This window comes from Castanea sativa, chromosome 9 (assembly GCF_040712315.1).
Source record: "Castanea sativa cultivar Marrone di Chiusa Pesio chromosome 9, ASM4071231v1".
Lineage (NCBI taxonomy): Eukaryota > Viridiplantae > Streptophyta > Magnoliopsida > Fagales > Fagaceae > Castanea > Castanea sativa.
The window spans coordinates 3,048,476-3,064,039 of record NC_134021.1 but is presented as its reverse complement, the minus strand read 5'-3'; the positions used below and the strand labels follow the sequence as shown (position 1 = coordinate 3,064,039).

The 15,564-nt window shown below is 36.0% G+C and overlaps 1 protein-coding gene across 1 annotated transcript; it reads right to left on the bottom strand.

The window, feature by feature from the left end:
* Positions 1-9,935: 9,935 nt before the first annotated feature.
* LOC142610729 (glutathione S-transferase L3-like) lies at positions 9,936-12,764 on the bottom strand. The gene is made up of 10 exons (XM_075782652.1): positions 12,669-12,764; positions 12,452-12,526; positions 12,044-12,104; positions 11,745-11,831; positions 11,549-11,647; positions 11,361-11,463; positions 11,185-11,264; positions 10,824-10,931; positions 10,310-10,390; positions 9,936-10,187 (listed from the first exon to the last, which is right to left on the bottom strand). Exons 1-10 carry the CDS (start codon positions 12,677-12,679, stop codon positions 10,176-10,178), a joined length of 717 nt encoding a protein of 238 aa, XP_075638767.1. The 5' UTR covers positions 12,680-12,764; the 3' UTR covers positions 9,936-10,175.
* Positions 12,765-15,564: the final 2,800 nt, after the last annotated feature.

Genomic DNA, 15,564 nt, shown 5'->3' with positions numbered 1-15,564 from the left:
TTCATTTTGTTTCATTTTTGATTAGCTTGATGAATGGCATTTTGTTTCAGTTTTGACTAGCTTGATGAATAGGTTTTCTTTTTTGGATTTTTGGTATTAGCAATAACTATTATTATTGGCATTTTTAAAGTTGGTTTTTGGGTGACCGCTGAAGATGTTTGTTGAAATGCTTCATAGAGTTTTAGTTTAGGGTAAATTACAGTAAACCCACTTGTGATTTGACTCGTTTGCATTTTACCAACCCGTAGTTTAAAACTTAACACTTTGCCCATCTGTGTTTAACTCTGTTTAGTTTCCGTTACCTACCTCCATTAAAATCAGGGATAAAATGTATTTTCTCTTCCCTTTTATGTTTCTCTCTTCAAAAAAAAAAAAAAAAAAACGTAAAAAACACAAACAAACAAGATCAAAATGGACTATTTCAAACCTAAGAGTATGCATCTCTTAGAACATGGCTCAAATAAAAAAATTTCAAGCCCATAACACAAGATCTAGATTATTCACTTTCCCATCATCTTCACACTTTAAACTTCAATGGTATTGATCTTTAAACCCTGCAAAACTAATACACAGCTACAAGATAATGACTTCCACCGACAACAACATACAAAAGAATAGAATCTCTCAAACGAAATTAACCTCGAGGTTCAGTTTCGCTGCAGAAAGCAAACTTATCAAGTACCTAAGCTTCTAAACAACAACAACAAAAACAACAACTTTAAGTTATTATTCAACGTGAAGGGAGCAGAATTGTACTCCAATAATCACTTTATACGCATTCAATTTCGAAGCAAGCCAAGACCCCTAATTTCGTATGTTGCAAGCAATTGAACATAGTACTGTACAAAGAGGAACATTAAATGCAATAAACAAGGAGGAATAAATAAAAATGATAAAAAAAAAAAAAAAAAAAAACTGCCTTTGGAGGCTTGAATGGATAATCAGGAGGGGAGTGAATAGAAACTAGAAATACACCTCCAGCATAAGGACTATCAGCAGGTCCCATGATGGTGGCTTGCCAATGGAGCATGTCCTCAGCCACAGGTCCTACAGTACGGTAACACACAAATATACTACACCCTCTTTCAATTTACTAATCATATCAAAAGCTTGAGGGAGAGAAATGAGTTGGCCTGTCAATTTGATCTTGTTTTGATGAAGTAAATCATATCAAAAGCTTGAGTGAGTGAGAGAGAGAGACAATGAGAGTTTGAGAGAGAGAAATGATGAAGTAAATGAGTTGGCTTGTCAATTTGATCATGTTTTGACACACAACTTGCTTCTCTCCAAAATCCCCTCTTTGATCTTGTTTGTTTGTGTTTTTTATGCTATTTTTTGTTTTTGGAGGAAAGAGACATAAAATGAAAGAGAAAATACATTTTTATCCCTGATTTCAACGAATGTGGTAATGGAGATTAAACAGAGTTAAACATAGGTGGACAAAATGTTAAGTTTTAAACCACGAGTAGACAAAGTGCAAACGGGCAAAACACAGGTGGGTTTACTGTAATTTTCTCCTTTAGTTTATCTCTTTGTATTTTGACTTCTTCTTTTTTTGAATTTTTATGCTAAAACTATGAATTAGTCAACAGTATGAATTAGTCAATAATATGTGTAATGCTTCAGAGAACACATACGAATTAGTCAATAATAGGACAATGAGGGTGCAAACATGTAGTTGGAGATCCTTCTATGGGTAGCAAAAAATCAAGTTGTATATTTTTCTTTTCTACATCATTGATTAAGCAAGACTGTGAATACATTTTTTATTTTTCATTGATTTCATTTTTCAATTATAGACAATCAAAAGTAGAATTCTAAAATACATGAATATTCATCAATCTTATAAGGTAGAATTGAAAGAAAAATAATAATAATAAATCCAACAAAAAATGAAAAAAAAAATTAAGAGAGAAAGAGATAACCTTTTTTGTATAGGAAAAATATGCATATAATGGAAGAGAGTGACAAATTTATAGTAAAAGGATGAAAATAAGAAGAGGCAAAAAAAAGGAAGATAAAATGACAAAATAATATTTAAATTTAAAACCGTCCAAGAGGAATATATGTAGACAACGCTTTTGTTTTGATTTTCCATAAATTTATTATTTAGTTATAACATCAAAATTAAAGTAAATGTATATGTAAAGTTAAAACCGCCTAAAACGAATTTGTAAAGCTAAAACCGTCTAAAATGAATTTGTAAAGTCAATATATTTATATAATTAATATTGTAAAAAAAAATTAAATTTAAAAACTAAATATGAAAAATACTAATAAGAATTTGTAAAGTTAAAACCACTTAAAAAGAATTTTGTAGGGACACAATTTTCAGACCAAGCCCAAAATGTAAGGGATCTTGGCCCAGTGAACCCAGTACAATAAATTTGTAGAGAATGGGTCAAAGAGCTAGGTTTTAGTGCTTGGATAACAGTTAATATGGTTTTGAATGATGAGCCAACAAGAATTGAACCATGTTTGTGCGAGAAAGTTGGTTCTCGTCATAGTCCGAGGAGCTCTGTTCTAGCATATATTGGATGACAATGGTTACAAGAGTTGTTGAGATTGCTATAGTTCTTTCTCTTCTCCTTTCTTCATCCCCCCTTCTCTGGGATCTCTATCCTTATTTATATTACATCTCTCCCTTCATCCTTACCCTACACGTGGACCACATGTGGACAGTTGATGATTGTCCCATCAGCCCCCTCTAAAAATCTTCTGGGGTGGCTGTAAGGCTGCCATAATACTGTTCAGAGGTCACTTCCTCATTAATGCGGTGGTAGCAGTTTTCCCTTAGATATTTTTGAATCCTTATCCCTCTTGTACGTTCATGATACTCGTTGCTATCATTAGAACTTCTTGGAAGGTCATCATTGATCATTAGGATCTCTACCAGATTTGCGTTTGGCTTCATCCGAGGAGATAGTACTCCTCGGACTCGGACCACCCATGCTTCTCGGCCAAAACCACATGCTCTCGGCCAAATCCCAAAATCCATAACCCCACAATAGCCCCTCAAAACTCCGGTTTCTCCTCGCATCCGAGGAGAAAAGTGGGGTTTTGAATTCTTAAGAGTTGATTCTGCTTTGATCCTTTGATTTACACTTGTGGGAATGTCGTTTCAAGCGCTCCATATTTATACTGTGAATTGCTCATTTCAGAGCTACCAATCTGAGGATTTGGTTATAATCTTGGGCCTGTCTTGACACTTAGTGAGAAAAAAAATAGATGTTGTGGAATGATAATTCCCTAAAGTATATGGTCCGAGGACCGAGGCATGATCAAGTTTATAGTTTAAACACCTTGAAGAGAGATGTCATGAAGTGTTAACTTTCTCACATCATCTGGTCTGAGGACCGAGGCATGATTGAGTTAAAGTTTAAACACTTTGAAGAGAGATGCCATGAAGTGTTAACTTTCTCACATCATTTGATCCGAGGACCGAGGCATGATTAAGTTATAGTTTAAACACTTTGAAGAGAGATGTCATGAAGTGTTAACTTTCTCACATCATCTGGTCCGAGGACCGAGGCATGATTGAGTTCTAGTTTAAACACTTTGAAGAGAGATGTCATGAAGTGTTAACTTTCTCACATCATTTGATCCGAGGATCGAGGCATGATTGAGTTATAGTTTAAACACTTTGAAGAGAGATGTCATGAAGTGTTAACTTTCTCACATCATCTGGTCCGAGGACCGAGGCATGATTGAGTTATAGTTTAAACACTTTGAAGAGAGATGTCATTATGTGTTAATTTTCCCAAAGTAGGAGGTCAGAGGACCCGGCATAGCTAAGGTTCTGTTTAACCACTTCAAAAGATGCCAGTGTGTGTTAATTTCCCCAAAGCAGGAGGTCCGAGGACCCGACATAGCTAAGGTTCTGTTTAACCACTTCAATAGATGCCAGTGTGTGTTAATTTCCCCAAAGCAGGAGGTCCGAGGACCCGGCATAGCTAAGGTTTTGTTTAACCACTTCAAAAGATGCCAGTGTGTGTTAATTTCCCCAAAGCAGGAGGTCCGAGGACCCGGCATAGCTAAGGTTCTGTTTAACCACTTCAAAAGATGCCAGTGTGTGTTAATTTCCCCAAAGCAAGAGGTCCGAGGACCCGACAAAGCTAAGGTTCTGTTTAACCACTTCAAAAGATGCTAGTGTGTGTTAATTTTCCCAAAGCAGGAGGTCCGAGGACCCGGCATAGCTAAGGTTTTGTTTAACCACTTCAAAAGATGCTAGTGTGTGTTAATTTCCTCAAAGCAGATGGTCCGAGGACCCGGCATAGCTAAGGTTCTGTTTAACCACTTCAAAAGATGCCAGTGTGCGTTATTTTTTTCCCCAAAGCCGGAGGTCCGAGGACCCGATATAGCTAAGGTTCTGTTTAACCACTTCAAAAGATGCCAGTGTGCGTTAATTTCCCCAAAGCAGGAGGTCCGAGGACCCGGTATAGCTAAGGTTCTGTTTAACCACTTCAAAAGATGCCAGTGTGCGTTAATTTCCCCAAAGTAGGAGGTCCGAGAACCTGGCATAGCTAAGGTTCTGTTTAACCACTTCAAAAGATGCCAGTGTGTGTTAATTTTCCCAAAGCAGGAGGTCCGAGGACCCGGCATAGTTAAGGTTCTGTTTAACCACTTCAAAAGATGTCAGTGTGTGTTAATTTTCCCAAAGTAGGAGGTCCGAGGACCCAGCATAGCTAAGGTTTTGTTTAACCACTTCAAAATATTAGAAGATATCCATATATACCTTCAAGAACTAGCCCCGCCGCAAAGCCCCTTTAAATTGCTCATATGTTGCTGCCACTTCCTCTAATGGAGGTTCAGCAAACTCGGCCACCAAATTCGCGAGGACCTGGCTCCTGACAGAGGTACGAGGCATGTACTTGATGTCAAAAGCCCCTAGAACTATGCCCCATTCAGCAATCCTCCCCGTATAATTCGTACTTTGTAGAATAGACCTGAGCGGAAGCTAAGTTAGGACAACAACTGTGTGCCTCATGTAGTGACTTGCTCACATAGCAAACTGGCCACCATAATGGCTTTCCCCAGGGACTCTTACTAATGGGGGCGTAATTGTATCATATTTAACCGTTGCACTCACTATCACACAAGCTTTCCCCACAGACGGCGCCAATTGTAGGGACACAATTTTCAGACTAAGCCCAAAATATAAGGGATCTTGGCCTAGTGAACCCAGTACAATAAATTTGTAGAGAGTAGGTGAAAGAGCTAGGCTTTAGTGCTTGGATAACAGTTAATATGGTTTTGAATGATGAGCCAACAAGAATTGAACCCGGTTTGTGCAAGAAAGTTGGTTCTCGTCATAGTTCGATGAGCTCTGTTCTAGCATATATTGGATGACAATGGTTACATGAGTTGTTGAGATTGCTATAGTTCTTTCTCTTCTCCTTTCTTCATCCCCCCTTCTCTGGGATCTCTACCCTTATTTATATTACATCTCTCCCTTCATCCTTACCCTACACGTGGACCACATGTGGATAGTTGATGGTTGTCTCATCAGCCCTCTCTAAAAGTCTTCTGGGGTGGCTGTAAGGCTGCCATAATACTGTTCAGAGGTCACTTCCTCATTAATGCGGTGGTAGCAGTTTTCCCTTAAATATTTTTGAAATTTTATCCCTCTTGTGCGTTCATGATGCTCGTTGCTATCATTAGAACTTCCTGGAAGGTCATCCTTGATCATTAGGATCTATATCAGATTTGCATTTGGCTTCATCCGAGGAGATAGTACTCCTCGGACTCGGCCAAAATCACATGCTCTCGGCCAAATCCCAAAATCCATGACCCCACAAATTTGTAAAGCTAAAACTACCTAAAATGAATTTGTAAAGTCAATATATTTATATAGTTAATATTGTAAAAAAATTAAATTTAAAAAATAAGTATGAAAAAGACTAATAATGTGGAAGATGAATTGGCTCAATAAGAACTTAGCAATAATAAATATTATACTTCAACTTTTAGATATATTTATAGTAAGAGGATGAGAATAAGAAGAGCCAAAATAAAGGAAGATAAAATGACAAAATAAAATTTATATTTAAAACCGTCCAAGAGGAATATATGTAGACAACGCTTTTGTTTTGATTTTCCATAGATTTATTATTTAGTTATAACATCAAATTAAAGTAAATGGATATGTAAAGTTAAAAATGCCTAAAAAGAATTTGTAAAGCTAAAACTGCCTAAAATGAATTTGTAAAGTCAATATATTTATATAGTTAAAATTGTAAAAAAAAAAAAGTAAATTTAAAAAATAAATATGAAAAAGACTAATAATGTTGTAGATGAAGTGGCTTAACATGAGCGTAGTAACAATAAATAATATACTTCAACTTATATATATATATATATATATATATATATATATATATATATATATATATATATATTATTTAGTTATAACATCAAAATCAAAGTAGATGAATATGTAAAGTTAAAACCGCCTAAAAAGAATTTGTAAAGTTAAAATTGCATAAAATGAAATGGCAAAGTCAATATATTTATATTGTGGGGTCTTGGGCTTCGGCCCAGAGCGTGGGGTTTTGGCCGAAATCGTGAGTAGTCTGAGTCCGAGGAGGAATATGTCCTCGAATAAGCTAAATGCAGATCGGGAATAGATCCTAATAATCAAAGTGACCTTCCAGGAATTTCTAATGATAAGGACGAGCATTATGAACATACAAGAGGGATAAGGACTCAAAAATATCTAAGGGAAAGCTGCTACACCGCATTGAATGCCCTGCAACTAACTTTCTGACCGCATTTATGTGAAAAAGACCCTTGAACAGTGCTACCTCGACAACCACAACTCACAGAAGGCCAAAAAGGGTGTCTGATAGGACAATCACTCAAGTGGTGGCTCAAAAGATCAACAAGTGTAGGATTAAGATAATCCAAAAGGGATTATATAATGTAAGAGGCCCTTCATGAAAAGGGATGGAAAAAGGAGAAAAGAAAGCACTGTAGCAATCTCAACAACTCCTGTAACCAGTGTCATTCAATATATACTAGAACAGAGCTCCTCGGACTGTGCCGAGGACAAACTTTCTCACACAAACCGGGTTCAATTCTTGTTGGCTCATCATACAAAATCATATTAATAGTTATCCATGCACTAAAGCCTAGCTCTTTGACCCACTCTCTACAAATTTATTGTACTGGGTTCACTGGGCCAAGATCCCTTACATTTTGGGCTTAGTCTGAAAATCGTGTCCTTACAATTGGCGCCATCTATGGAGAGAGCTTGTGTGATAGTGAATGCAACAGTTAAATATGGTAGGATCAGGCCCCCATCAGCAGGAGTCCCTGGGGAAAGCCATTATGGTGGCCAGTTTACTATGTGAGCAAGTCACTACATGAGGCACACAGTTGTTGTCCTAACTTAACTTCCGCTTAGGTCTATACTACGAAATGCAGATTATACGGGGAGGATTGCTGAATTGGGCACAGTTCTAGGGGCTTCTGACATCAAGTACATGCCTCGTACCTCTGTCAAGGGCCAGGTCCTCGCGAATCTAGTGGGCGATTTCACTGAACCTCCATTAGAGGAAGTGGCAGCAACACATGAGCAATTCAAAGGGGCTCTATGGCGGGGCTAGTTCTTGAAGGTATATATTGATATCTTCTAATCTATTGAAGTGGTTAAACAGAACATTAACTATGCCGGGTTCTCAGATCTCCTGCTTTGGGGAAATTAACACACATTGACATCTTTTGAAGTAGTTAAATAAAACCTTAGCTATGCCGGGTCCTTAGACCTCCTGCTTTGGGAAAATTAACACAGATTGGCATCTTTTGAAGTGGTTAAACAGAACCTTAGCTATGTCGAGTCCTCAGACCTGTTGCTTTGGGGAAATTAACACACACTAGTATCTTTTGAAGTGGTTAAACAGAACCTTAGCACTGTTGGGTCCTCAGACCTGCTGCTTTGGGGAAATTAACACACACTGGCATCTTTTGAAGTGGTTAAACAGAATCTTAGCTATGTCGGGTCCTCAGACCTCCTGCTTTAGGGAATTAACACACACTGACATCTTTAGAAGTGGTTAAACAGAACCTTAGCTATGCCGGGTCCTCCGACCTCCTGCTTTGGGGAAATTAACACACACTAGCATCTTTAAAAGTGGTTAAACAGAACCTTAGCTATGCTGGGTCCTCAGACCTCTTGCTTTGGGAAAATGAACACACACTAGCAACTTTGGAAGTGTTTAAACTATAACTCAATCATGCCTCGGTCCTCGGACCAGATGATGTGGGAAAGTTAACACTCCATGACAACTTTCAAAGTGTTCAAACGAAACCTTAGTTATGCATGGCTCCTCGGACCACATACTTTGGGGAATTAACATTCCATGATATCTATTTGTTTCTCACTAAGTGTCAAGACAGGCCCAAGATTATAACCAAATCCTCAGATTGGTAGCTCTGAAAGGAGCAATTTACAGTACAAATATAGGGTGCGTGAAACGACACTCCTTCGGGTGTAAATCAAAGGATCAAAGCAGAATTAACTCTTAAGAATTCAAAACCCAACTTTTTTCCTTGAATGAGAGGAAAAAACTCCATGACATCTCTCTTCAAGTGTTTAAACTATAACTCAATCACGCCTCAATCCTCGGACCAGATGATGTGGGAAAGTTAACACTCCATGATAACTTTCAAAGTTTTCAAACGAAACCTTAGTTATGCATGGCTCCTCGGACCACATACTTTGGGGAATTAACCTTTCATGATATCTATTTGTTTCTCACTAAGTGTCAAGACAGGTCCAAGATTATAACCAAATCCTCAGATTGGTAGCTCTGAAAGGAGCAATTTATAGTACAAATATGGGGTGCGTGAAACGGCACTCCCCCGGGTGTAAATCAAAGGATCAAAGCAGAATTAACTCTTAAGAATTCAAAACCCAACTTTCTTCTTCAGATGAGAGGAAAAAACTAGAGTTTTGAGGGGCTATTGTGGGGTCTTGGGCTTTGGTCGAAAGCGTGGGGCTTTGGCCGAGATCGTGGGGCTTTGGCCGAGATCGTGAGTAGTCCGAGTCCGAGTCTGAGTCCGAGGAGGAATATCTCCTCGGATAAGCTAAACGCAGATCGAGTATAGATCCTAATGATCAAAGTGACCTTCTAGGAAGTTCTAATGATAGGGACGAGCATTATGAACATACAAGAGGGATAAGGACTAAAAAATATCTAAGGGAAAGCTGCTACACTGCATTGAATGACCTGCAGTTAACTTTCTGACCGCATTTATGTGGAAAAGACCCCTGAACAGTGCTACCTCGGCAACCACAACTCACAGATGGCCAAAAAGGGTGTCTGATGGGACAAGCGTTCAAGTGGTGGCTCAAAAGATCAACAAATGTAGGATTAAGATCATCCAAAAGGGATTATATAATGTAAGAGGCCCTTCATGAAAAGGGGATGGAAAAAGGAGAAGAGAAAGCACTGTAGCAATTTCAACAACTCTTGTAACCAGTGTCATCCAATATATACTAGAACAGAGCTCCTCGGACTGTGCCGAGAACAAACTTTCTCGCACAACCGGGTTCAATTCTTGTTGGCTCATCATTCAAAACCATATTAACTGTTATCCATGCACTAAAACCTAGCTCTTTGACACACTCTCTACAAAGTTATTGTACTGGGTTCACTAGGCCAAGATCCCTTATATTTTGGACTTGGTCTGAAAATCGTGTCCCTACATATATAATTAATATTGTAAAAAAAATTAAATTTAAAAAATAAGTATGAAAAAGACTAATAATGTGATAGATGAAGTGATTTAATAAGAACATAGCAATAATAAATACTACGCTTCAATTTTTAGATATAATATATATATATATATATATATGTGTGTGTGTGGACATTCATGTAACAAACTAACAATGGTAAATATGCGTATTAAATAGTAGATATGAACGAATATTTTTCCCAAACATAAACAATAATTTTTTAGAACTGTACCAAATCGAACTGAGTTCTATTTATTTAAGCACGGACGCTGTTTATATCTTCAACAAGTACACACGTAAGACATAATAATATACTAATTAAGAAACATTACATAAAGGCAGAAAGCCACTTATTTCTTCAACCAAAAAAAAAGACAAAAAAGACTGCCACTTGTTTCACTTATTAAAGTCTGAAGGAACTGTGCTGGTATGTTCAATTCTTAGCCTGAGAAAGAAAGTTAGATTAAAGAGTGGTTAGCAAAAAGCATACACTTGCGGAAAATAAGAGCGAAAAAGCTTAAAATCACATGCATAAGTACATGTACTAAATGAGTGAATGGTTAGTACCAAAAAGACGGACGTGAAAAATTCAACGGTCACTTTGGGATCCGTCTTTGTTGACTTATAAGCATCAATCTTGTTTATCTCCTGCACAAGGATTAACAATAACGATTACCATTCAAGAACCAAGAACCCTGATACATTTAGTAATTAACTCATGCCTCCTTCAGAGTCGTATTTAAAGAAAAATATATAGCATTTGCATGTTCACCGTAAAGATTTAGCTATTAACTAAGGGATAAAGTTTGATTATAACTCTCACTGAAAAATTTAACATGGTTATATTTTTTGAAAATCTAATTGTTCAATTGTATATTATTTATGCTCTTAATAGTGAATTTCTCAAAATTCATATCTAATAAAAACATATCAAAGAGAGTTGTAGCCATTGATTACAACTAAGTTTGTAACTAAACTTTGTCTTTAACTAAATTATGGAGACAATTAATCCTAAAAGTTGTAAATCTTAGACTACTAGAACTCGCAAGTGCAACTAAATTTCGTACGTATTTTAATTTACCTCGATCCACTTAGCAAGTTTAGGCCTTCCTGCGGTTATGTTATAACTCCACACTGCTGAAAGGAAGTCTTGGGATTTTTCAACAAACGTGATGTAAACTATGTCCACCTGAAGATCACATAGTTTCACTCATAAATCAAAGGAGGAATTGTAGAAAATATTGTTTAATAATCATGCATATTACTGGTTTCCACTTCCCATCTTTAAATATAAAGTATGTAATCATTTTCCAGAGCATAGGTAAAATAAAATTGAATCTTTAAAATGTTTAAGGAGAGTGTACCAAGTTCAATAAATACACAAAAGGCACGCAACACAGCACCAACGAAAGACTAAAATCATAGTTGAGAAGTCAACTTACCATATTGAACTCATGGCCAAGTAAGAAAGGCCCATCATTAAATTTATGAAGAGCATTCTCTAGGTAGTCAAAACAAGGACCTGATGCAAGTTTAAGGTTTTACCGTTTTAGTGAGCCTGGCTTCAATACAAAATGTTGTCAAGACCTCAAAAGGGGCAGCAAGTTTTAAGTCTTACCAGCTTCTTTGATTGTGTCTCCTTTGAATGATGCGAACAATATCTTGATGAAGGTATCACTGTAGGTTGTCAATTCTTCAGCAAACTCTTTTTTAGCAGGATCCTATAGTCATATCATAACTTCAGTAAAATTTCAAGAGAGGAAGAGAACTTTTCTGAAGGGCACTAGGAATTAATGCAAATCTTACATTGAGGTGAAAAGTAGGCCCTTCAAAGTTGCTGTCTACATATTTAAGCAAATCAAGGCTCTCCCCAATGACTTTGCCATTGTGTTCCAACGAGGGTACCTGATAATATGAAAAAATTGATGATCAATCAAGAAATTCATACAGCTAGCTCAATGAAGTACGCATTGGATAGACATATTTCGTTTAAGACTGTCACCTTGTTTACATGGTAGACTTTCTCTTTGTACCAGGGAGGCCTGTTCTGAATGTTAATTGCTACTAATTTAATCTTGCCTTGTAATCCCTGCAGCTCAAAATATTCATCAACTTAAATATTAAATCCCAAAAAAAAAAAAAAAAAAAAAACCAAGAAGAGGAAAAGGACAGAAGGGCTACAGGGTCTGTCTTTTAATTGAAATTAGAAGCTGAAAAAGCGCAGTATTGAACAACTTAAGTTGAAGTCTAGAAACAAATTAAGAAAAAAGAACAAAGAGGACAAAAAGTGATGAAAATAACCTTATAGTTCCTGAGGATCCACACACGCTGTGCATGTGGGCATGTATAAGTGATGTACAACCTTCAAAAAAAGAAAAAGACCGAAGTTCATTTTAGCATACAATGTATAAAATCGTAAACTAAGGACATAGTAAAGACTAAAGACAGTGAATATCGGACAAAAAAAAAAAAAAAGAAGAAGAAGAAGAAAAGAAAATATAGTTGTTAATTATACCAGTGTGTGCTCTGTGTGACCCTGTCGCATCATCTAAACACGATTTCAGATAAATTATGAAATTTTGTTTTCAAGACACAATTTCAAGTTTTCAAAAAAATTATAACTGAAATCGTGTATTGAATACACTGAGGCTGTGTGTGACAGACAATAACAAAAAAAAAAAAAATAGGGACTGAAGACTGGAGTGAAACCTAGTGGTTCCATCGAAGAGAGGAGGGGGTTCAGAGGTGGCGTCCAAGACGGCGGGACGAGGGTCGTTATCGGTCCTGCACAACACATAACAACGTTAGTAAACAATCTTATTCTTAACTACCACAAAATTCAGAGAACCCCAAAAGAACAACAACCAAAAAAAGACAGTTGAGAAAACGGAGAATTCTTGGTCATTTCAAATTCCTAGACACTTACGCAGCTGCCATTGATTATGTTTTTTTGTTGTTGTTGTTCAGAGAGTTCCGAGGTTTCAGTTTTAAGGTCTTTTTAATCTGATGCTATGTGTTATCTATATGTGTTCACCGAGCTACCCTTTATATAGGACTTCACTGATAGGAGTGTAGGACTTTTTCTGACTGATTCAGTGAAGTCGCGAGCAGTGACGAACACGAGATGGGACTGTCACGTGGGACGAATACAGAGATAATCTTCTGAATGCTATGGACTTTTCTCTTCTTCTTCTTCTTCTTCTTTTTTTTTTGTTGATGAAAATGGACTTTTCTTTTTAGCCTTCCTCCACAATTAGATTTGATTTTTTTAAGAGGATAAATTGAGTCAGGAACTGGCTTAAAAAGTGTGTTTTACGCTAGCCAATCCTGACCTACTACGTCACCAACTTTTTTTTTTTTTTTTCAACAAAAAAGATTTAAGTCTTAAGCCTTTCTCCCTCTCTTTCTCTTCTCTCCTCACCCGATCTCTCCATCTCTAAATTAAACCCATGACCTCCACAACCAGAGGGAAAATAGGGCCACCCCAGTGTGGCTCGCGGTGGCGGCTATTGGTTGAACCATGAAGTTTCGGCCATGGCAGTGGTGTTAGTGGCTTGTGTTTAACTTTAAAACTCCGGCCATGGAGGTCGTGGGTTTGATTCAAAGATGGAGAGAACAAGTGAGGAGAGAAGAGAAAGAGAGGGAGGGAGGCTTAAGGCTTAACCTTTTTTGCTGGAAAAAAAAAAATTGGTGACATGGTAGGTTAGGATTGATTGGCATAAAACACACCTTTTACGCCATCTCCTGACCTAATCTATTCTCTTTTTTTAAAGGTTTATAAGACTAAAACTATATGGAGTAATAAAACCATAGATTAGTAAGCCATTTTAGACAATTTTTTATTTGAAAACTAAAAAGTGATAAACTTTTTTTTTTGATACATATTTCACTTTCCCATAAAAAGCTTCTTAAAATTGATGATTAATGTGTACCCTAAATAATACATTAACTAGACCTAAGTCACCCAACTATATATATTCTTCAAAAGACAAAGTTTAATTACAAAATTGATTGTAACTTTAGGCTACAACCTTATTCAATATCTTTTTACTGGAGATGAATTTTAACAAATTCACCATTGCATTATATCTTCTTCTTATATTTTTCATACTTGCAAAATTTCTAGAAAATTAAAGATCAATAGCTATGTTATCAATTTATTATTTAAATTGCAAGTTTTTATAGTTTAAAACTATGCATAAAATATAAGGTTATAGATCATATAGTAAATAATATTTGATTGATACAAAATTTGACATGTGTATTAAAGTCGTAAAGAACATACAATTCAACAATTAGATTTTCAAAATATGTAGTAATTCTTATTTTATTGAGTAAAATTGTAGCCTTGAGTTACAACCACTTTTGTAGCTAAACTTTGTCATTCTTTAAATAAGTAGCATAACTAACATTAACAATTGAGGGCAGGTTAAGGTTATGAACTTTTCTAGTCTTTACCCACCATTTAGATTTTATTTTTATTTTTATTTATATGTACACGGTTTATAAGACTAAAACAATATGCATTATTTAAATAAGTAGCATAATTAATATTAACAAAATTCATTTAAAATTATGTGACTAAAATTACATATGATTTTTTTTTTCATTAACTACCTAGTAAGTTTGAAGAAAATAGTTCGAATTTGGTTTGAAGTAAACTTTTTTCTATAAATTTCTTCCTCTTTTATTCATTCATTTTTGAAAAATAAAAATAAAATTAGGGCGAGTTCCTAAACTATTTTAAATGTAAATGTTCAAAGATTTTATTTGTTCATTTCTTTCATGCATGTTTGTTTTAATTTAAAATATCACTTTATTTTAATACAAGTAGAAGAATTGACTTACACACAAAATATAATTAAGTTTGAGTCTATACTATTACTTTAATATATCTTTAACAACAGTGTATGGCATTGTTGCTGTTGCCCTCAACACAAGTCTCAATTTTTAATACTGCTATATGAATAATCCAGAGGATTTTATAATAATGTAATTCTTTTCTAAAGAGTCAAAAATTGTATACTACTTTAATCTATACGTGCGAAGGGGGCGATCTGAATGATACTCCATTTAGGAGAATTTTCCACCTTGTGATGTTGCAGTGACGAACTTGACTGTAATGGGTGGAAGAAAGATCACGTATAGCGCCAAAAAAAGACCAGGTCTAGGTTAGTGGGAGAACAGAGAATAGAAAAGTGTGATAGCGATAGCATTTCCTATATGGTGGAAATGATTGGTGGCATTTTGCTCAAAGAAAAAGTCCGGATCTGCAAGCCTGAACTTCTCCTGGTATTCTCTCTCAAGTCCCAATCCATAAACTAAAGCCTTTCCTCAACTTGTCTTTGGCTTTGTTCATCTTCTTGTTCTTCAAATCTCCTCTGATTTTGGTGTGATAATTCCTACCTTCCGCTACATTCCTTATCTTTTTCTTTTGTCTTTTTCCTCTTTGTCATTGGTTTGAATTTGAAAATTGACCATGTGTGTTTACTTTACCGTGAAAAAGAGGAAAGTTATGAGCTCTTATAGCCTGTTTGGAAGTTTAGATAGGGAGGAGAGTAGAGGGGAGTAGAGGAGAGGAGAGTAGTAGAGAGGAGAGTAGAGGGCAATGGTTACCCCTACCTTGTTTGGGAGTTTTTAAAATTAGTAAGGGAGAAGGAAGTAATTAATCATTTTTCTTATTAAAGTGTTAAAAAATTAAAATGGAAAGGAGAGGAAATGATTTAAAATAGACAAATTTACCCCTATTTAATTTTTTTTATCCAATTAATAAAGCAAATTTTTTTTTTTATTTATATCTATTCTTTCATTGTTTGACTGTT

Excerpts from the sequence above, each read along its gene's own strand:
- LOC142610729 (XM_075782652.1), bottom strand. Across the intron at positions 12,105-12,451 it reads CTCTTCGATGGAACCACTAG|GTTGTACATCACTTATACAT; the intron begins GTTTCACTCCAG and ends CTTTTTTTGAAG. Across the intron at positions 11,464-11,548 it reads GGCCTACTTTTCACCTCAAT|GATCCTGCTAAAAAAGAGTT; the intron begins GTAAGATTTGCA and ends ATATGACTATAG.